Source organism: Micropterus dolomieu, linkage group LG06 (genome assembly GCF_021292245.1).
Source record: "Micropterus dolomieu isolate WLL.071019.BEF.003 ecotype Adirondacks linkage group LG06, ASM2129224v1, whole genome shotgun sequence".
In the NCBI taxonomy this organism is placed as follows: Eukaryota; Metazoa; Chordata; class Actinopteri; order Centrarchiformes; family Centrarchidae; genus Micropterus; species Micropterus dolomieu.
Genome location: NC_060155.1, coordinates 6,821,849 through 6,845,115, shown reverse-complemented (window position 1 = coordinate 6,845,115; position 23,267 = coordinate 6,821,849). Strand labels below are relative to the sequence as shown.

Sequence of the window (23,267 nt, the reverse complement as noted above, 5' to 3'; positions counted from 1 at the left end):
CTAAGCTGTCGAAAGGTTAAGATGTCAGCAGCTTGATACATGTTCCTGCATGCTCTGTGATTTGAACCTACATGTGTTTATGGGATGTCAACAGCAGAAAAGGCAAAGAGATCAACTATACTCTGCGCTATCAGGAGTTGGAATACAGACAGTGACATTGAGAGACATTTTGAATCCTCATGAGAACCAATCGAGGATAGTGGAAGCAGTCATGGACTTTACATCTGCAACAGGATTACGTCTCTGAGAATGGTGATGCCATAAAACGATACGTAAGGCATCTAGTCTGCCGGTGTAACACCAAAATCTGTGATCTATCAGATTCTGTGACCAAAACCCAAACGACGATGTTTTCCTAACCATAAACAAGTACTTTTAGTACCTAAACCCAACCAAGTACTTTTAGTGCCTAAACCTAACCAAACTTCACATCGTCAACAAAGCCTCTGGTGCTTAAATTCATTAAATTCCGATTGGGGTCACAGGATCTGATAGGTCACACATTTTGGTGTCACACCGGAAAGCCAGAAGAAGAAGATTTGACCTACCTCCACCAGGTGGCGCCAGATTTCACATCCAGGCTGTGGGCGTGACGTAGTAGTGTCCGCGACGTTTACCACAGCAGAAACGTCAATTTTCGGAGACCTGCTCGGTGGGTGTTTGGAGAAGGTAACGTTAACGTCATGGCGTCGGGAACAGGAGAGCCGTCCACCGGTCACGATCCAGAATTGGACGAATTATTGGACAGTAAGGGTTGACATTGCCTTTTCACAGCGACTGTCTCTTCACGCCTGGTGTTAAATTGAAAGCGGCTGCAAAAACAGCACTGGCACCCCCCTCTCTCTCTGTGTGTGTCGGGGTTAGCTTATGTGCTCGGTGAACACCTCCCGTTTGGGTCCCAAATATCGACAAAGTAGCTCAAGTTATCGCGGACAGTCGGACCACCCGGTCATAACACTCGCCAAAACGGTCAATTATTCAGCGTTGTCAGTGCAAGTTATGATGTGATAACGCACTTTATGTTTGCTAATGTGTTAGCAGGCTCCGCTGTGCTCCGCATCAGTCAGGTTAATAATAACATGAACGAGATGTCTTTGCCCTTGAATTTTTATATCGAAAGACAGTTAGATAACGTTACAGTGGAAACTCGGCGACTGGACTGTCGGTGATAGTCTGCCGTCAACCTTTCTTCACCCGCCATTGTGTACCAGTGTTGAATCTCTCTTTAGTTCAGTTAATGCTGTTTTGTAACTGAACGGCATACGGCTGTACCAGACACACGTTCATTTGCCAGTTTATTAGGTACACCCAGCTGAAGCTATTGCAGTGTAACACAGCAGCCCTGCAATAAATCCGACATGTATAAAGGTTGTAATGTTTAGTATTTGATGCAACTGTTGCATATTTATTTTATTTTAAAGGCTGTAACGTTAGTTTGTGGTGCTCCCGACTTGTATTGCGTTATAATGAGAGGTCCAACCCATTTGCATCAACGGAGGATAAAGTAAATATTAGTACACTACAAACTACAGCTTTCAAAATTACTCTAAAGTTGAATCAAGACCTCTTCGTAACACAGTATAACCTTTACAAGGGTCGGAGTTATGGCAGGGCTATGGTAATTAGACTGCATCCGTTTTGGGTTTACATTTCATGAAATCCATTTGCTTTATGAAAATGTCAAATGTCATCAGTATGAACCAATCTTTCAATCGGTTAAAGTATTAAGTCAAACTCAAAATACATTATATTAAATGCGAATCCATTGCATTGCTCCAAAGAACACACATTACGCAGCATTACAGTGAGGAAATTACAAGATGTAAAGGAGTTTAGTTGAGTTTTTGCACACAGTAGAATCATTTTAATGTACATTTTATGCCTTTCCTGCAGCTGGGGGTTAAACTGATACAGGAACAAGTAGTTAATTGCTGAATTCTAACATTTGTGGTGTTGAATTATTCCTTTAAAACTCTATCCCTTTTGTACAGGTGCGCTGGATGACTTTGACAAGACACCGGCCCCTCCAGCCCCTGAGCCTGCTGCTGCCTCCTCCTCAGCCAACAGTGGTGCAGAGAAGGTCTGTTTGTGTAGTGGTGGTGCTGTTTCAGGTCATTTTCAACCTAAAGATCTATGAATTAGATAAACTAACAATTATAGGGAACTATAAAGCTTGCTTTTCCCTGTTGACTTTCCTATTACAAACTATAAAGGCGAAAAAATGGCTGTTGTGGTCTCAAGGTTTTCAGGTGACTATGAGTACTGATATAAAGACCCTAGTAGGGCTGTACATAATGATTATTTTTCAAGTCAAGTAATCTAACAACTAATTTTGTGTATTCTAAAGAAAAAAAAGTTGCCTGTTACTCGATTAACATACCAATTTATCCAAAATAAATATCAAAAACATGTCTAATCAATAAATCAACATTTGCTTCAGTCATCCTGATGAAGCACATTAGAATAATGACAATAGTAGCATTTCTTAAAATTAATCCAATTTCCACATCACTGATGTGTTGTGATAATAATGACAATAACAGACCGTAATTAGGCTACTTCAAACTTTAAATGTTTCTGACATGGATTTATTTCAACATTGAGTAATGCAGTATGATAATCAAATGTATTTCTGCATCAGTCTAACGCACGTAAGCGAGTCGACGTATTTACGTAACGGATTATGTCGACGAATCACCCCAGCCCTTCACCCTAGAACTAAATTTAGACCCTGGTCCCTTCAGTGGAAACACAGTGAGTTCCTCCACGTTCCGGGGTATAGTTCCTTTGGTCGAAACGTTTCAAGGTTAATGCCAGGTTTGGTTAAAGATGAAAAATGTATCTTAATATATTCTTTCATAATGCTTCTAATCACTGTCTCCATCTCTGGAAAAAGTGTTTTTTAGTCTGTAATTAGTCCTGCACTTCCTCTTTCTGCCGTTTTCTGAGTTTCATAACTGTTTCATTTTTATTGCTGTCTTGTTTTTGAGTCCACTGGTTGGTTGTTTGTTGTGTACATTAACATTTAATCATTTGGCAGATGCTTTTATCCGAAGCGACTTACATTTGAGTGTGTGATAGCACATCAAGACTAAGAAATTAAAGTATTACCTCACTGCTGCAAACTCTTCTGTGTTTCTCTGCTTATCTGTGTAACCTGCAAAGCTTGCAAAGTTCAGACCTCAAGTCCAGTACCCACCAAAAAGCCCTTTCATTATTACATTTGTTATTCATTTCTTTACAGTCAGTACATTTTGAAGTTGTCTGTAATGGAAAAGAGGTTATTTAGTGGTGCCTAGAAGGTGCCTCACATGTTTTCTATTTCCCTGTGTAGCCACCCCTGCTAGAAGACTGCAAACTCTTCGAGACTCTCTTCGAGGGGGACATGGCTACCCAAGCCAAGGAGGAATGGGAGAAGGCCATGACCGAGCTGGCCCAGGAGGAGCCAGAGTTACTGCAGCACTTCCATAAACTGTCAGAGGCTGCAGGCAAAGTTGGTAAGGTCTACAATGTGCATTATTTGTAGTTTTGATATGTTTCTCTGCTTACTGTTTTGTTCCTGTAGCCTAAATGTTATCTGTGTATGCTGTATAGGCACAGACACCGCCTCCCAACAAGAATTCACTTCCTGTCTTAAAGAAACCCTCCGTGGCCTGGCCAAAAATGCAGACAACCTGCAGGTAGGTAAAATCATGATTGATCGAGTGTTGGGGAACTGTTCAGAGTAGGGATGCAATGATCCGATACTGATATCAGCCCGATACTGACTCAAATAGCGGGATCTATTCAATTATAAGCTTACATAGCACGGAGGGAGATAAAAACAAGAGGTCAGCAGCTTGGAGGAATTTCATGCTTGCTGCGCCAACAAGTTCTTCAGCTACTTGAAATATCTGCAATGACAGTGTGTCGAGAGGTGGCGGTAGCACTGCAAAATATAACATACAGATGGTCGCTTCTCTAGTTTAGAGTGACGCAAACATAGAACAGTTTACTGATCGGTATTGTTCTCTAATAGACCACAGGACTAGCTGGAGACGACCTTGTCAAGGCTCTAGAAGGACTGGGATTGGAAGAGGGTGGAGAAGGAGGTGGCGATGATGGAAACATCCTGCCCATCATGCAGTCCATCATGCAGAATCTCCTCTCTAAGGAAGTGCTTTATCCATCCCTTAAAGAAATCACTGCTAAGGTTTGAATCGTTTTTTTAAATTAGAAATCACTATAGTATCTTGTTCCACTACCAAGTGTCACTCATAAATGTCACTCACGCTCACAGTACCCAGAATGGTTGGATGCTAACAAGCCAAGCCTTAGCCCAGAGGACTACCAGCGCTACGAGCAGCAGGCCAATATCATGGGAGAGATCTGTAAGCTCTTTGAGAAGGATGAACAGGGGCCAGGAGATAAAGAAGGCACGTTCGAGAGCATCATGGACCTGATGCAAAAGGTAGACACACTCTGCATTTGACTTCTTAGTTGTTTAAAAGTTAACTGTGAATGAAATTGAGAAAAAGAAATCCGAACCAATGTGTTTGTAGATTTTTCTAAAATGTCTTTTGGGTTGTGCGTCTTGAATATTTGGATTGTGAATCATCATAGCTTACAAACTGGTGTACTTTAATGTGAATACCTTGGGCTTGTTAAGAATGCAACTCATCACAAATTATAATGTGTTTACTTACAGCTGCAAGACCTAGGCCAGCCACCCAAAGAGCTAGCAGGTGATGTGGTAAGTTTTCCAGAAAACGGCATGTATTTTATAGATCTCAGTAATATGCATTAGATGGGTTTTCATGGCTGTCTTCATTGAAAGAAAATATGTTGACATCTGAGGACGTGTTTGTCTGTCATGGTGTACTTAAAAATGTTCTAAAATTAAATTTGGAACAAGAGACACTCTGCATGGTACACACTTAAACATTCTTCTTTGGGTATTTGGTTCTTGGCTTAACTTATGACAATCGGGCTCCACAATGGACAGTAAAATTGTTTTAGTCAAGTACCCAGCTGTATGACAAATTACTGAGTCTGCAATCCAAGCTACATATTTCTCCTTAGCTTTTTTCTCTCCCTTGCCTGTACTCAAAGCACTTACGCTACCTATAGTTTACACCGATACACTCAGTGGCCACTTAATTAGGTACACCACAATCGAATACAGTCCTGCCATAACATCTATCTTTACCAAGCTTCATTCGCTACATTATATTGAGTGTTTTTACATACACGGCAGAATATTAGAAGAACCTCCCAATATAAAGCTATCCAGCACAACAACACCACTAGTTATGACCTCACTGCTAAAACATATAATTTAATGAACACTATGACAGTGTCAAAAAAACCTGAATACTATAGACATCATAGAAGTAGACTTAATTGCAGGACAGTGGTCGTGGATTGCATTAGACTTCACAGATGTTACTTAATAAAATGGTGTGTATCTTTTGCTTTATATGTCGTTCATTACAGCCAGTGAGTTTTCAAATTAAAGTTTTCCTTAAAAAAAACTACTTTATCATGGAGCAGCACACACATCCTCCTTTGGAAAATGCTTTTCTAGTCTTGTAACAGTACGGAGTTGGGAGCTACTGTGTACGGGAGATATGGTACCTTAGATGGCTTACTGTGAATTCAGACCAAATGCAAATTTGTGCTCGCGGGGGTTTTATCGCTGGACTACTGCCGAGTGTTCACTCACAACGCGATAATGCTGTATGAACCCAAAATAAACACTTTGCTGTGCTTTAATTGGAATAAATGGATCAAAATGATGCCGAAGTAACTACAACATGATGCAGATTTGCTTAAATCATGCTTTGGCAGGTCTTTCAGCAAGACAGCAGGACAACAACTTTGAAAATTCGAGTCAATCAGGGCTATGCTATGCTAATTTGTTCATAGTGAAGTACAATGATAGCTGGAATCAAGTAACATACACATATTTCCTGAACTCACCAGTTGGTTCAACTTCCTCACTTTCTTTTCTCCAAGCAGTGTCCAGTTTTGTCTGTTTTTTTTTTTACATAAAAAAGAAGTAGTAGTATCACAGAGATCTGGGTGCTTACTGACGCTAACAACAACAGTGGAACTGGAAACACACGGCAGCCAGCTGCTGAGAAGCTTGAGTGAAGATAAATCAAAGCTGTAATCCTCAAAATTTTATTAAAAAGTTAATTTAATAAAGCAGCTAACTCTGAGCTCCTCCCATGGGTAAACAGCGTAGTTATCAGAGCATAACCCAGTCGCACTACAGGTTTTTAAATGTCCAAAAGCTGCAGCGCTGCTCCCGGCTCTCTCCTCCACAGCTCCCCGTCACTCAGCAGCTGTCTGTTGGCCAGCGGAGTTTGACTCCCTCGCTCTGCCTGGTCCTCTCCAAACAATGCTCTGAAGCCATCGGTGACGTCCGGACAATCTCAGCGCCGATATGCTATCGCAACACAGCGTCATGGACCTTTCTCACTCCAGTTGATATTTTTCAACTTGTGCAAATGCCTTTGCATTGCCAGCAGCGCTCCCTCCGCACCGCCCGACAGGAAATCGCATCTCTCCATGTCTTTGCATTGACTTTGTATGTAATCGCTCCGTCCTTAACACTCGCTTTGCGCTTGGTCTGAATGTACAGTTACACTGGGAGTGTGCAACGATAAAATCCTCTGATAGTAAATGTAAAAACAAGCATTAATCTCTATTTTCAAATTAAATACCATGACAAACAAAGGTACTTCATCATATAAAAATCCAATATTGCGATAAAGTCATAGACGAAGAAGAGAAAGTAGCCTTCCTCGTTGATTAACAAGGTTGCCCTTGATGGCTTAATAGAGATATTATAATGAATGCTACCACTGCGTAAACGATACAGAAACATCTATAGTCATGTTACCCAACCCTCGCTTAGACATGACGGTATACTTCCTCTTTCTTATTCCCCTCCAGCCTCCAGGCTTGAACTTTGACATGGAGTCCCTCAACCTCCCAGGAGGCCCCGGGGCCGGGGCAGCAGAGCAGTGCTCGATCATGTGACGAGGTAGCTTTGGTCCATGAGAAGAACTGGAGCCAGAGGGCCACTCTGTGTGCGTCAGCGACAGGCAAGGAAGTGAAGGAGTGTGGGCAGACCATTTCAAGTCGAAGGTGTGTGGATGCAGAAACAACAGGAGGAGGCATGAGAACCAACAGGAACCACACGCACAAAGACACACTCTCTTCTGCCTAAAATCACTGAACTCACAACTGAGAACATTTTACCGTCTCTGCAGTAGTTTGTCAGCGTTTGCCATAGCTCCTTAACGGTTTACTTTTAACAGCATTCCTCTGAAAAGAAAATACCACTGCCGTTCTCCATGTTGTTTTTATTATGCTGTTTAGCCTCATGGTAAAATCTATCAAACCACCTCACAGGTATAAACAGTGCCTTTGCAAAATGACTTTACATTATCATTTTAGGTCTGATCAGAAGGTCAAGATTTTGCTATAATTCAGCTAAGCACTTAAGATTCTAGTTTTATGGTGTCTACCAAGTGAGTGAAAATTATTTGGGACTGCATTAAACACAACTCTGTTTCATGTACAGGATTTAAACTAACGAGTTAATTATTAACATTTAAAGGAACAAAATTGGTGTATATTTGTTTATAATTTAAAGAATTCTAAAAGACTAGAGAGGATTGAACGCCTCGTGAGAAGGTCCCAGCTCCTACTGTAATTCAGCCAGCTAATTTAACAAGACTATTTCCCCGAGCGTTGTCCCCCATTCCCAGGTTTTGCTTTGAAGTGACTGAGATAATTATTCCCGGATGCCTTTGCTGTGGTTACAGTGATCATTATAGTGTAGAGCTACTGTGCAAAGTGCTTCCCTTGTGATTCCCAGATTTTATGTGGAGAGTGATTTTTACTTTATTATTGGGTCCCTGCTAGCGAAGAAAAACACTGGAGTTGTATTCAGGAGTGTTAACCACCTGATAATGTACGTATATACTGTACCCTCCATTCAAAAGTACACCATGGTCTTTCCAGAAAAACAGACGGGCAGAGTAGTAAACATCACATTCAGTAACACGAGGAGAGACACATATCTGTAATCCATGCAGATTTGCTGTTTGGTAAGGCATCAACACCTGAGGTTAGCACATTTTAGCTGTCAGTGGTGGGTTTGTTTACTCCAGCGGCCACTTTTCACCAGCTGCTATTGCAAGTGTGCAAATTTTACCGCTGTGACCATAGAGAGAGGTCTAGAAATCACACGGCCATCAGCTCATCAATAACTCTATAATAAAGGGGTACTGTGAAAAGACTCAGTCAGCCATGCACTGAAAAGAGATCAGATCTCCAGCTGACACAACTGAGGGGTGGCTGCTGTGGAGGTCCATAAAGGCCGGTTGCAATCTATTCAACTCTCAGGGCCAACGCAATCATGCCCAGAGATCCGTTAACAAACTGCAACCTGATGTTTGACACTATTTTGGTTTGTTTTGTAAACATGAAATAAAATGAGATAATGCAAATAATTACTTTTTGTTGTTGTGGATTATTATCATTGCTTTTATATTAGTAGCAGCGAGTGATAAAAGTACATTTATTCAGGTTCTGTGCTTTTTTTGAGAGACTTGAGTATCTCCATTTCATGCGTTCATCAAGACAACTATAGTGATTTGTTACATTGCAGATTAAGATTTTACATTCAAAAACGGATTAATTTATAAAATATAATATAAAATATTGCTTTGATTAAACTATCGAGCAGATTTGCCATTTCGACTTTATAAAATACAGTTTTCTGTCAGAGCAGAACATAAAACTGGCAATACAGCAAACAAAACACAAACGCATCAAGACAAAAACAAAATATCTGAAGGGTATGTGTGCATCAAAGAAATTAACTAGACAATTAAACATAGGTGTCATTTACACTGGGGACGCTGGGAACATGTCCCCACCCCTTTTTTGAAATGGCTGATTTTGTCCCCATCACTTTTTGAAAGTATTTGTTAAAATGGTTCTGGTATAAATTGCTTGCAACAAGAAATGTTAAATAACAAGTGAGAATGCTTTGAGAAAGTTTATTTTGCACAATAAGAAACACGCAATGCAACATAAATATCTAAGAAATGAATGTGCATTGTCCAAGAAAGTAGCTTAAGCTAAAAAAACAAGTTGCTGATTACTACATTATATTATATATATATATATATATATATATATATATATAGACATAGACATTTCAACCATAAATTGGTCCGGAAAATGTCTCCAGAGTGCAGGAAATTAAGTGTTTAATGCTTAAACCCCCTGGATCATAAATCACAGTAGTAAATATTTATTCTAATATCTTCTTGTTTTGTTCATATTTCGGGAGCAAGTGTGTCACCCCTAATCTTGAGCCCTTAAATGTCCCCACCACTTTTCAGCACAAAGTGACCCCCTTGCAATTAAACATAAGTATGAAAATAAGTGTGTATAGCAGAGTGAATATATAAAGGAAGATATATCTACATATAAATTTACTGTATTTATACACATAGGCAGATGGTAGCAAGTTTAGTTTTCCCATTTTGTTTACTTTTTACTGTTCACTTAAATTTACTCAACAGAGGAACTCCATCCACTGATTAAGGTCACCAGATTTTCTTTTTTTATCTTTCAAACTACGACAAACTTTCATGCGCAACATCTAAATATATATTGCCCCACTGGTAGTAACAGTGTAGGAATAACAATTACACAGTTCATTCTTGACCTCAGAAACAACAGTTGGGAAAACAATCTCACCAAAAAGTCCAATTTGTAGCTGTTGTGAAGCTTTTGATCATATCACATGATCTTCCCAGTTGTCATGGAAATGTAGATGTTGTAGTTTCTATTTCATATCTTTCATTTGAATATCATGAAATATGATTGAAAGTCCTTAAACTGCTCACAAATATGGAAATTGTAACATCTACAATTCCATGAAAACTGGGCAAACTTCATCTGCTGATGAAGATCGTAAGATTTGACCGAAAGCTCCAGAACAGCTACTAAATTGACCTTTAAATTTATATTTAAGGGTGGTTTTTATTTCAAATCTTTATTGACAAATTTACACACAAAGTGGCATAGTACAGAACAGTGCATAATTAACATGGGAACAGACAAGACTAGAAGGTGACGTACTGAAATAAATAAATCATATATAAAAAAACAATAAATCAAAAATAAAAAGTGGGGAGAAAGTAAAGGAATGTTAGCTAGGGATTTTCTGTAAGATTAAGGTCCTCAACTAACTTTGAGAGCTTCATAGCATTCTTTTTCTTCATATATTTAAGAGATGAAAATTAAAAACACAGCTACTTGTGAAAAATATAGAAATTTGGCCTTGATTTCAGAATTTTGTTTTTATGTATAAAAAAGGATGATTATTGAGTTGATAGCCAGGTCATGTAAGGGGTCATTCAAAATTTTGCCAAATATAACGTTTTCCTACAAAAATGTTAAACTTTAGGGAACATCCCAAAAAGCATTAGCAAAAATACATTCATAAAATAAATGCTCTGCAGTTTCAATGTGGTCACCACAGAATGTGCAGTTATTGTGATCCAAACCAAAACGACTTCTCAAAAATTCAGCTGAGGGGCATATTCCATTCAGAACCTTAAAATGAACCTCCTTCACTTTTGGTGCAATAGGAAATTTGAAACAAAGATTTGAACTCAGATTCTCAGCATCTTTTTCAGAGAAAATTATAAAGCATTCTGTGGAAAGAAGGAGGATATAATTCTGCCGAATAATGAAGATTGGTAATTTTATATGAATGAAATTATGATCATTCACCAAAAGTGAAGGGAGATGTTTAGAGAAATATTATATGCCATCTCAATTACAGCTTGAGGAAATGCCTTGACAACATTGGCATACGGACCTCTGTCAAAAAGCTTCAAATTGGAACCAAAGTCCTCAAATGACAGAAAGTTTTAGATTTAAGGGTCTTGTAAATTCCTTACAAAAAGGTCTCTCTGACCCCAACATGGCTGTGTAGAAATAGAAATAGACGATGTAGATTAGTCAAGCTAGAGGGTCTGGTGTCAGTTCAGTTCTGTATGCTGTATCTCTATCTGCCGCCGCCGTGGAGCTTTCTGCGTCAGCTTTTCACTGTACAACGTTTTTTTAACACCGTCTTTATTGCACACATTCAGATACAAAGATACAAACAGATACACAACAGAAAATACAAAACAAAAAAGGCAAATCTAACAATACTAAAGATTACATAAAGTAAAATAATAGTTTATATTTACATTTTACAGTGCCAGAGTTTGTGTTACACGTATCAGTGTATAACTTTATTGTTCAAAACCGGAAGACAAGAGAAGCTACGTGTCAGGAAACAGGAGAATCAGCTAAATGGGCGAAGGCGATCAGGCCGCCTGAGCTCAGTTGTCCGGAATATTTGAGTTGTTTTTATTGTTCGTAGACAGTTATACTTTACCCCAGCATTAAAATTACGACTAGTATTATTGTCAAGTGACGATGTTAACTAAATTTGAAACGAAGTCGGCCCGTGTCAAAGGTAAGAGTTTTCCAGCTGCAGGTAGCATAGGAGCTAACGTGAGCTAGCGGTCGTTCTCCGACTCTGTAATCTTCTCATTTTAAAGTTATGTCTGTAAATAAGTCAAATGCTTGTTTGAAGGTGTTTTTGTATCATACGCTTACTTTAAATGATTAATGTCAGGTCTTGTGTAGTCAAATGTATGATCAGATCAACATCAATACATGAGCGTTCAGTTAGCTATCTAGCTAACGCAAGTTAACGAACTACATGGTTTCATTGATGATGTATAATAAACTGACCTGTCATCTGTTGAAATCTAGTGGCCTGTTTTCAACTTGTATAACAAAATAAGGAATCAACTGGTTTACATTACAGGCCTGAGTTTCCATCCCAAGAGGCCATGGGTTCTTGCAAGTTTACACAACGGAGTCATCCAGCTGTGGGACTATAGGATGTGCACACTGATTGACAAGTTTGACGAGCATGATGGTATGGCAGTGATGTGGCTGATGTAGTAAATTATTATTTCAACTTGCACACTGTGTACTGTGATAGATATGTGATGTAACTGATGTGTCTTCAACCACAGGCCCCGTCAGAGGAATTGATTTCCACAAACAGCAGCCTCTGTTTGTATCTGGAGGAGATGACTACAAAATCAAGGTGAGGTTGCTTTTACGCTGTCATGTTGCCACGTAGAAATCTTGTGTAGCTGCACCAAAAAATTTGTTTGTATGAATCCTTCTTGATTGAGCAAAGGATCTACTCAAGAGTCTTTGAAGTTTTAAGTGAATGTCAGAAATGTCATGTTTGATGGTTGGTTGAATGTTAAGATGCTGTTAAAAATTTGTGGAATAAAATGTTTGTTGTAATAATATTCCATATAATGATTACATGTATATGCTAAGTTAATATTCCTGTTTTGACCAGGTGTGGAACTACAAACTGAGACGCTGCCTCTTTACTCTCCTCGGACACCTCGACTACATCAGAACCACCTTCTTCCATCATGTGAGTTGTTCTGCCACTACATACATACAATACACCGGCTTCCTATCTGTTTCATCAGTGATTTTAAGGCACAGAGTGACAAAGACTCTGTATCTTGTCGTCTGTATGAAATTAATTAATTTAACCATTTCTCTTTCTGTAGGAGTACCCCTGGATTCTGAGCGCCTCAGATGACCAGACCATTCGCATCTGGAACTGGCAGTCCAGGACCTGTGTCTGGTAAGAGACACATTGTGAATATTTTTTTTTTCAGACTGGGAAACACAATTTAAAAAGTAATTTTTTTGTTATACAAATTTAATGAAACAGTCGGCATTAACTTTGATTTATTTGTGTTTTAAAATATCTGGACATTTCCTTTCCTCTTCATCCACAGTGTGCTGACTGGCCATAATCACTATGTGATGTGCGCCCAGTTCCACCCATCTGAGGACCTGGTGGTGTCAGCCAGTCTGGACCAGACCGTGCGAGTGTGGGATATTTCCGGTGAGGGCTTGGGGATGGCGGACCAAAATACAGTGGGCTGGGTTGAGGAAGGGGTGGGAGGGCAGAGCGGTATGAAGGACGAAGAAGAAGCAGGAACTGGATGAATGTCAAGTCCTCTTCTTCCTCTCCTTCTTGTTGTGGACAAGTCTCTGTGGGATGTTTGCAGAAACACCTCTCCTATGTTTTGGCTGAACACATTTTATGGTGTAGTATTAGTTAAGGAAATACTGCTCGTTAAATAAGTCTTCTGAATGAAGAAAGAGTTGGAAGATGTAGTTAAAGAAACACAAAAAGGTGACGGGAGAGGTGTTTCTGTGCCTCTGCATGCTCTTAAAATCTTTTGTTGTTGATGATTCTTGTCTTCTCACTAACTAAACCTTTAATTTGCTCACATCTGCTATCACTTTCTTACACGTGAACATGCATCATATGTGGATCTCTAACTCCTCTCCTGGACATTTATTGGCTTTCACATTTTCTTGCATCGAGCATGATTGCATTTGTACAGGTCTAGACGGTGTAGAATTTTCATGTTAGATGCACGGCACCCATTTGCATTAAAGAACGGTCGCTTTACGCTCATAACGTCATTACAGGAAATCCATACTGCTCCCCATACTGTTATTTTGCAAGTTCTTATGCATTGTTGAAATTGCATCAAGACGGACAGCCACCACTACTAACTGGTTTGAAAGTGCATCTTTAACAAATTTTAACTTCCTATGTACTGATTTAGAAATAATTTCATATCCCCTCCCTGGCATGGCATTTGCATGGCTGACTCTACTTCTCAAGATATAACATGAAAAATACAACTGTTTTTAGATTTCTTGCTAAAGTCACTATATTGTGACCAACTTCATTCCTAACCCAAATCTCTGACTTTGTCCCGTAACTCTGCATGTGACTCAGACATCTGTGCAGAAACATGCATGAGCCTCTAAGAAACCAAAAAACTCCTCATATTCCTGACAACCAATGCCCCATCAGAGCACGTCTTTACAACACCAAGCACCACCCATCCCCTCCCCACCTCCATCAGCCAAGTCCACGCGCTCCCCATGTCCACCTTCTCCCATGCGCTCCCTGGAAACATCCACGCCTGCACACATGGGTTCCTAGTGCCATTTTCTTCACTCTGTATCATCTCTCCGTGCTGTTGAACTAGCTGTACACCACAGTGTTTTAACGGGCAGAAATCATGAATGCAATCTGTGTTTTCTGAATCATTTTTTATTTTTTTTTCCTGATCTCATCTGAGTCTGGGAGGTAATCAATCTCTTGCACTGCAACCCAATCAAATCAGAGTACTTGGGATTTGTCTCTGTGTGCCAGTGATTGATTAACCCAATCAACAGTATTGTTATAGTCATGATTGTTTCCAGACTCAAGTTGGTGGGGAATGAGAGAGCAGAGGTTGTGTTGGTGTGTTTCAACCCTGTGTGTGTTCAGTAGTCCAACAGTTCCCCCCTCCTTTTTATAATCCCTCTCTGTTGCCTCTCTTCTCCTATGATATTGATTATTTTAATAATCTGGATCTTGTTCTTCAAGTTCTTCTTCCTCCCCTGCACTGTGGTTGTGCCTTGTGTAACATGAGTATTGCTCCCTCCTTGCACGCGATGCCCTGAATGTTGGTTCCAGGTCTGAGGAAGAAGAACCTGTCTCCAGGCGCTGTGGAGACAGAGGTGCGCGGCATCTCTGGTGTTGACCTGTTCGGTGCCTCTGATGCTGTTGTGAAGCATGTCCTCGAGGTGAGCAGTGATAAGTATGATTCAGTCTTTTTTGTTTGTTTGCCGTGTCTGATATGTTGTTTGGGTGAATCAACTTTTTAACTTTGACAGGTGAGCGACTGAAAATCCTTCACCTGCCAAGGTGTTGCCCTGAAAATCTCCTCTTTTCCATCTTAACTGCAGTGCTTATATTATATTTTAAAGATTTATCTAGTAACACTAATATTATAAAATGATGCTATGTTGGTGTAAAAAGAACATTAAATGTACTTTTCCTCTGAAAAGCCAAAGAGAAACAAGCTTAGTATTGTTAAGAGAATTTCCAAATTGCTACTGATTAAGTTTAAGTCATGTTCATGGAAAATACCAACTAAATTCAATTGTATAATGTACCTGTTTCTCTGCCTTTTTTAACAACGTTTCTATGATTTTGTAAAGACAAATTGTGTCCTGGAGAACGCTGGTTTAATTTTATTTTGATATAATTTGATGCTAATTTACATTATTCCTAGAGAGGGCAATTAGTTATTTAGTGTTCAGAAAACCTTCAACCTTAGTGCTGGCACAGCTGATAGATTTTTGTTTGGATTTGTGTGACTTGAATTTGTATATCTCTGTCCAGGGTCACGACCGGGGGGTCAACTGGGCTGCCTTCCACCCCAGTATGCCTCTCATTGTGTCTGGAGCCGACGACAGGCAGGTCAAGATCTGGAGAATGAATGGTAACTAGTGACTTCTGAGTCAATTAACGTTCATCGACAATCTGCAGACATTTTCAAATTTTCTTTAAACTTCTCTATGTACTGAAAGACTTTGATCAGCAGTTAAAAACGTGCATTTCTCCCTCTTGTGACTCTGCAGTATAAATTTATATTTTTAATGTTGAATTTTGTATTCTAATTTGTCCACACATACCCAACCTCATGTTTAAAATACTCGTATCCCTCTTTCCAACCTTTTTATTATGTCTTCTATGGTCTCCTTCTCCCACTGTCCAGAATCCAAGGCATGGGAGCTGGACACATGCCGCGGCCACTACAACAACGTGTCCTGTGCCGTCTTCCACCCGCGCCAGGAGCTCATCCTGTCCAACTCTGAGGACAAGAGCATCCGGGTGTGGGATATGTCCAAAAGAACCGGAGTGCAGACCTTCCGCCGGGACCACGATCGCTTCTGGGTTCTGGGTGCTCACCCAAACCTCAACCTGTTTGCTGCTGGTAGGTGGTGACACTGGTCTAACAAAGTCAAAGGGAGTCTAATATCCTGCTTCAGAACATCCAATTTGTGATACTTTTGCTCTCCTGGGGCTTTTTAAACCCTAGGTGTGTAATTATATAAATGTGACTATTTCACTGAAAGATTGTCCGTGGCTCTTCCAGGTCATGACAGCGGCATGATCGTGTTCAAGCTGGAGCGTGAGCGTCCGGCATACGCTGTGCACGGCAACATGCTATACTACGTTAAGGACCGTTTCCTCCGTCAGCTGGACTTCAACAGCAGCAAGGACACTGCTGTCATGCAGCTGCGCAGGTAGGTCATTTCTTGTGGTTGTGACTTGCATTGCAGCCGCCCCATCCCCAGACTTCTGTTGGAGTATTTGGATACCAATGAGTGTTTTATATATATATATATTATCTTGTCCTAGTGGGTCCAAATTCCCGGTGTTCAGCATGTCTTACAACCCTGCAGAGAACGCTGTCCTGCTCTGCACTGTAAGTTTCTCTCAGTTAAAGCTCACTCACACATGTTAATCTCTTACTGGTAGTCTTTCTATATGTTTTATGTAATACTCTGTACCTCCTGCAGAGGGCGACCAACCTGGAGAATAGCACCTATGACCTGTACTCTATTCCCAAAGAAAGTGACTCTCAGAACCCTGATGGTAAAGAAACACCTCTCTAAACCTTCCTTGTCTTTCATATTGTATCTGTCTACAGTGATTATGTCTAGTGAAATGTCACGTCTCTCTGTTTAACACTGTAAGTTGTTGATTTTATGACAACACGTTGGATCGCTGTAAAAATACTGTATGCATTCACTAAACACAGAATCTGTCTTTTTCTCAGCACCGGAGGGGAAGAGGTCCTCTGGTCTGACTGCAGTCTGGGTGGCCCGGAACAGATTTGCTGTCCTGGACCGTATGCACTCTGTAAGTCCACTTGTAGATCTAGTTCATCATTATTATTATTATTATTATATGCTCTATTCTGGGTCCATTTTTTTTAAAACAACTTTTCCCTCTCCTTTGGTAGCTGCTGATTAAAAACCTGAAGAATGAAATTGTGAAGAAAGTTCAGGTGCCGAGCTGCGAGGAGATCTTCTACGCCGGGACAGGCTCGCTGCTGCTGCGCGACGCAGATGGCGTCACGCTGTTCGACGTGCAGCAGAAACGCTCTTTGGCCACCGTTAAAATCGCCAAGGTCAAGTACGTGGTGTGGAGCGCCGACACCAGCCACGTGGCTCTGCTGGCTAAACACGGTGGGTAGATAAGAATATCTGCAGGTACAGACAAGGATACTGATGTAGTCATAACATCTTTATCTTCTTCTGTCGTCTGAACATGTTTGTGCTGCCTGAGGCTGTGAAACATCACTGAGACATGAGTCCTGTTTGGACAGCATTAGTATAACCAGGGGAAGGCACTAATTTGATTTCACCCACGCTTATCATGGGGCTCATTTTCTGAGGACAATGATAATCTGTTTTACAGGAAAGCAGACATGTTTTAGTAACTCCAGATGCAAAATCTCCTGCACACATTTTATTTTTCTGCTTAAAAGTCCAAATAACTTGTGATGCTGTGGTTTAAGGATTTAGTTTGACTTGTGAATGTTGGTAAAGGAACCGTTTTTGAATGGCTTTGGGTGCATTACAGCTACATTAATTTGGCTTGCTATACTGTTATTGGTTCAAACAAGAACACTAATGTCAGTGTGCTCCTGATCACCAAAAGTTAAAAGCTGTCAATTATCTCTATAGGTTCTTAAAATAACAAACTCAAAATCTCCTTTGCTGTCTTTTTCTTCCCTCAGCCATCATGATCTGCAACCGTAAGTTGGAGAGTCTGTGCAACATTCATGAGAACATCAGGGTGAAGAGTGGAGCCTGGGATGAGAGTGGAGTCTTCATCTACACCACCTCCAATCACATCAAATACGCCCTCACCTCTGGGTATGTGCTGCTTCAAAAAGAAACAAAAAAAGCAGTGTTGACACAAGTCTGTTGTCAGGCAGGTTAACTGCCACCACTTTGTACAGGCCACAGCGCTCACCTGTATAACTTTTAACAGAAAATATCGAAGAGAATAAGATCTTGATGAGATAGCACCATAATTATTGGAAGTATAGATGTACCAGACTGGTGGCGGGGCCACGTTTCCACTCAGTGACTTCACTGACCTGACTTCAAAGATCAAAGTGCTTTTTATAGTGCAGAGCAACCAGTAGCACAGGCTACATGAATGCTTGTTTGACTAATGTTAAAAACAGATTCCCAAGAATGTTAGATACAATAGTCATTTTAAGAAGATGTTTCTTTAACTTCAGAAACTGGATGTGCAGCAGAGGTTGTTGCATCACTTTGTTAAACCTAAACACGTTTTTGAAACAGTCAGACTTGCTAACAGCACATTTGTTGTTGAACCATAATAAATTTTATTTGTCTACATATTTAACTTCATGCATGATATTATGAAAACAAAAGTTTGCTGTTTGCTTCCCCAAACAAGGAAACCTGCTACATTTGATTTTTATACTTAGAAAATCTAAAGGCCACACACATCCAACTGGTGATGGGATTATTTTCTAAAAACACCTGACATGGTACGTTCATTGTTCCCCTGTAGTGATCATGGCATCATCAGGACCCTGGACCTGCCTATCTATGTGACTCGTGTGAGAGGAAACAGTGTTTACTGTCTGGACAGGGAGTGCAGGCCACGCGTCCTCACCATCGACCCCACAGAGTACCGCTTCAAATTGGCTCTGGTCAACCGCAAATATGATGAGGTGGGTCTGTGGTGATCACTGTCTTTGCGAATTAATTATTGGAGTACACTCTACATGCTTCTTCGCGATACTGTACTTACTGTTCAACAGTTTTATAGAAATGAACGTGGATGGTGTGGGATCTTTGTGCTGGCAGTCATTTAGATCCCAAATGCTGCTTTTGAAATCAGTTCCTCTTATCGTTGTCCCTCCAGGTGCTCCACATGGTGCGTAATGCCAAGCTGGTGGGCCAGTCTATCATTGCCTACCTGCAGAAGAAGGGCTACCCTGAGGTGGCGCTGCACTTTGTCAAAGATGAGAAGACACGCTTTAGTCTGGCTCTGGAGTGTGGAAACATCGAGGTGAGCTGCTGCTGGACAAACTGTATAATTAGGAGACAGTTTCTCTGTGTTTTTTCATTTTTGCACATTGGCATACATGCATGTTGCTTTTGTCTGTTCTGATGAGCCAGAATTTGCTTTATAAGAATTTCAGCTCACAAGCGCTAGTTTTAATTCTTCCACTGGTAAATTTCTGCATGAGACCCAGGTTTAGTTACACTTTATTAAGCATTTCTCTGTCTCCACACTTCCAGGTGGCTCTGGAGGCAGCCAAGGCCCTGGATGAGCGCAGCTGCTGGGAGCGTCTGGGCGAAGCCGCACTTCTGCAGGGTCACCACCAGGTCGTGGAGATGTGCTACCAGAGGACCAAGAACTTTGACAAGCTCACCTTCCTCTACCTCATCACTGGCAACCTGGCCAAGCTGCGCAAGATGATGAAGATCGGTAAGAGATGGAGGATTTTTTTTTTTTTTTTTTTTTTTTTTATCAGGCGTTGTGGAGGTTTGTGTATCAGTGAACTTAAATCTAGTCTTTGTTTACTCTTTATTTGTAGCTGAGATCAGGAAGGACATGAGTGGTCACTACCAGGCGGCTCTCTACCTGGGAGATGTCAGTGAGAGGGTCCGTATCCTGAAGAACTGTGGACAGAGTGAGTTCAAGTGGCACCTTCATCGCGTTCACTCATACTCCCCTTCATCACATAGTCACATTGTTGTTTAAATACTTGTTTACATGTTTCTAGAGTCGCTGGCTTATCTGACTGCAGCCACTCACGGGCTGGATGAAGAGGCTGAGGCTCTAAAGGAGACCTTTGACCCAGAAAAGGAGACGGTGTGTTGAGAAAGTCTCTGTACCTTTCGCACAAGTAACATCTACAACCATAACTTGCTGCCTGAAACAGAAGTAGTAGAGCACTTATTAGGTTTTTTTCAGAATACATGTGTTTTTCCACCACAGGCTCTGACGATAAAATCATTGATGTTAGTGGATAAATACAACATCGATATAAAATAATATTGCATCTTGTGTCTTGTAGGTGCCAGAGGTTGATCCCAATGCACAACTGCTGCAGCCTTCTCCACCCATCAACCCCCTGGACACCAACTGGCCTCTGCTAACTGTATCAAAGGGCTTCTTTGAGGGAGTCATTGCAGCGAAGGGTGAGTCATCAGACTCGACGAATACTGTATGTAATCATCAATTAAATGAAATGACTTGTATGTGTCGTGAAGACTTGTGGCTGCTGACGTTTCCCAGATTGAGAACAGTTGTTTTTCTGTTATAGGGAAGGCAGGTCAGATGGCTGCCGACTTGGACATGGAAGCCCCAGGAGGCGAGGGCTGGGGAGACGATGCTGAGCTTCAGTTGGATGAAGGTAAATTTTGTGTCACTAAAGAATATTTTAAACCTGACCTTTTTTAGTGAGCGGATTTGGCCGCATCATCATCACTGCACTGTAGTAGAAGTTGATATTTATCTTTCCCCATCTGTCTCTGTCTCTCAGATGGCTTCATGGATGCCCAGGAAGGATTCGGAGAGGAAGGAGTGGTGAAAGAGGAGGGAGGAGGCTGGGAGGTGGAAGAAGACCTGGACCTTCCTCCAGAGCTGGTGAGAGGAGCTACATCTTTACATATCACACCGATTACAATAATTCACCTCTCACCCTGAAAGAAAGACTGCCAAATCTTCTCAACGCTGTAAGCTAAACTGTTTAAATTTCTTATTACAACATCTCTCTCCCAACCATCAGGACATACCGGCTGGTGCAGGTGGAGGATCAGAGGACGGCTTCTTCGTCCCACCGACCAAGGGCATTAGTCCTACACAGATGTGGTGCAACAACTCCCAGCTGCCAGTGGACCACATCCTGGCTGGCTCGTTTGAAACTGCCATGCGAGTATGTACAAAATTTGATATTGTTTTTAAATTAACTGTGTTCTTGTAACGTTGCCTGAGGTGTGGCCGAGCACCGACTGGATGACTGATGTAATGTTACTTCAGTGCCATGTTGTACTGCCATTTACTGTTTCTCTTCCGTACCGCAGCTGCTCCACGACCAGGTCGGAGTTGTGAACTTCGGCCCCTACAAGTCGCTGTTCATGCAGACGCTGTCCAGAGGCCGCACCTGTTATCTGGGGCTGCCTTCTCTGCCCTGTCTGCGTGGCCATCCCCAGAGAAACTGGAAGGTACAGCTGTTAGCTTTTGTCATCTCTTAAGAAGAATCACAGTATGTTCACCTCCTGTAGGTGTGCTTACAAATGCTTTTATTTTTCAGGACTGTGGGCCAAAGCAAGGACTTCCTGCTGTGGGCCTGCGCCTCTCCGACCTGATCGCTCGCCTGCAGCAGTGCTACCAGCTGACAACGGCCGGGCGATTTGAGGAAGCTGTCGAGCGCTTCAGAGTCATCCTGCTGTCTGTACCTCTGCTGGTGGTCGATAACAAGCAGGAGATTGCAGAGGTGAACACCACACCGGCTTTGAATTGCAATAAGTTTAAACTCTGGATTCAGTGCAAAGTGTGCTGCAAACCCATGTGGGGCTGCAGGCTGCTCATTGTGCAAATAAAGAAATGCAGGTCACACACACGTACACACCTAGATATATTTAAATAGACTTGTTATGTGTGTTTTAGGCTCAGCAGCTGATCACAATCTGCAGAGAGTACATAGTGGGTCTGACCATGGAGACAGAAAGGAAGAAGTTGCCTAAAGACACATTGGAACAGCAGAAGAGGCTGTGTGAGGTAAATATCTGTGGCTTGCAAAGCTGTTGTTGAAGACTGACCATCACCAAAACCTTCCAAAATATGTCTACAAAGTGAACATTATTCACACTTCCAAAGCCTAATTCTGTGTGTGTGCTTTTTCCTTACAGATGGCTGCTTATTTCACCCATTGTAATCTCCAGCCAGTCCACATGGTGCTGGTGCTGCGCACAGCTCTGAACCTCTTCTTCAAACTGCGTAACTTCAAGACGGCTGCCAGCTTTGCACGACGCCTGCTCGAGCTGGGGCCGAAGCCAGACGTTGCACAGCAGGTTGGTCGTGCGACATCCTTAGCTTCACTTAGTGGGAATTTCAAGTTTTCCATTTTAAATGGAATGTAAATGCTCTGTATATACTACATCGCAGTCACACACATTCATGCATTGAGCCTAATTGCTTAAACGGAAACTAACATTCCTGAGCCACAGCCACACCTATGGACAGTGCTATACTGTTTTCTCATCTCCTACCATCTTGTTAAATCTCTCCGTACCATTCAGACCCGCAAGATTTTGGCAGCCTGTGAGAAGACCCTGACAGACGCCCATCAGTTGAACTACGACCCCCACAATCCATTCGACCTGTGCGCTGCCTCCTTCGTCCCTCTGTACCGTGGACGTCCTGTTGAGAAGTGTCCTCTGTCTGGGGCCTGCTACTGCCCTACGTACAAAGGCCAGATCTGCAGGGTCACACAGGTAGGCCGGGACTCAGGACAGCCATGTACAAGTCCAGTCAACTTGAACAGCTCTTCAAAATAAAAGATTGGATTTATATTGTACTTTTTATAAAGGCAAACTTCAATATTGGTTACAAATGCACAATTTAAAAGCAGTGGTCTGGTGGTTGTTTGGATGTTTGTGTCTCTACTGTCACTATTCATCGTTTCCCCCTCATGAGCTCTAACCTTTTTAATTTCACTTCATTTTCTAGGTGACAGAGATTGGTAAGGATGTGATCGGTCTGCGTGTGAGTCCTCTTCAGTTCCGTTAAGAGGAGGTGGAGAAGATGAGAACAATCTGTTCAGACAAACACATCCACGCTTACTAGTAGAAATAACAAAGTTATTGACATAAGAAATGAAAGCAGAGATATGTTTTGCACACCGTGATGTTAAACTTCTTTATTCTTTTGAACTGTCTTATTCCATGCATCACCTGTCCTGCATCAAGCTTTTTCTTGTAAATGCTGCTGTGTCATTTCTGTGCTGTGGCTTTATTAGAGCTATAAACCTAACTGATGTCGCTTTTCTGACTTGTATGAGATGAATAATTCAAAGGTGAGCAGTGCTACTGTGTGTGTCTGGAGGGGGAAAATAAAATAAAAATGCCTGTTTATCAACCGAAATACAGTGTGTTTGTGTGGTGTTTCTTTAATGTGGTATTTGGGCAGAGCTTTGTGACCAATGGTGGAGAAGGATCAT

At 41.4% G+C, this 23,267-nt stretch overlaps 2 protein-coding genes across 2 annotated transcripts; both read left to right on the top strand.

Annotated features, from left to right (window-relative positions):
* Positions 1-594: 594 nt before the first annotated feature.
* pex19 (peroxisomal biogenesis factor 19) lies at positions 595-8,510 on the top strand. Its single transcript, XM_046051589.1, has 8 exons — positions 595-747; positions 1,992-2,080; positions 3,335-3,497; positions 3,595-3,680; positions 4,019-4,192; positions 4,280-4,450; positions 4,688-4,732; positions 6,943-8,510. The coding sequence occupies exons 1-8, from the start codon at positions 684-686 to the stop codon at positions 7,027-7,029; spliced, it is 879 nt and encodes a 292-aa protein (XP_045907545.1). The 5' UTR covers positions 595-683; the 3' UTR covers positions 7,030-8,510.
* Positions 8,511-11,364: 2,854 nt separating this feature from the next.
* copa (COPI coat complex subunit alpha) lies at positions 11,365-23,191 on the top strand. Its single transcript, XM_046052142.1, has 30 exons — positions 11,365-11,548; positions 11,906-12,019; positions 12,120-12,193; positions 12,461-12,541; positions 12,684-12,760; positions 12,918-13,027; positions 14,669-14,778; positions 15,380-15,479; positions 15,756-15,974; positions 16,137-16,287; positions 16,403-16,469; positions 16,564-16,639; positions 16,824-16,906; positions 17,010-17,235; positions 17,790-17,928; positions 18,602-18,764; positions 18,959-19,105; positions 19,339-19,528; positions 19,638-19,733; positions 19,827-19,915; positions 20,121-20,244; positions 20,370-20,459; positions 20,589-20,692; positions 20,835-20,981; positions 21,130-21,270; positions 21,360-21,542; positions 21,716-21,826; positions 21,958-22,119; positions 22,348-22,542; positions 22,778-23,191. Exons 1-30 carry the CDS (start codon positions 11,509-11,511, stop codon positions 22,835-22,837), a joined length of 3,669 nt encoding a protein of 1,222 aa, XP_045908098.1. The 5' UTR covers positions 11,365-11,508; the 3' UTR covers positions 22,838-23,191.
* The last annotated feature ends 76 nt before the right edge of the window (positions 23,192-23,267 follow it).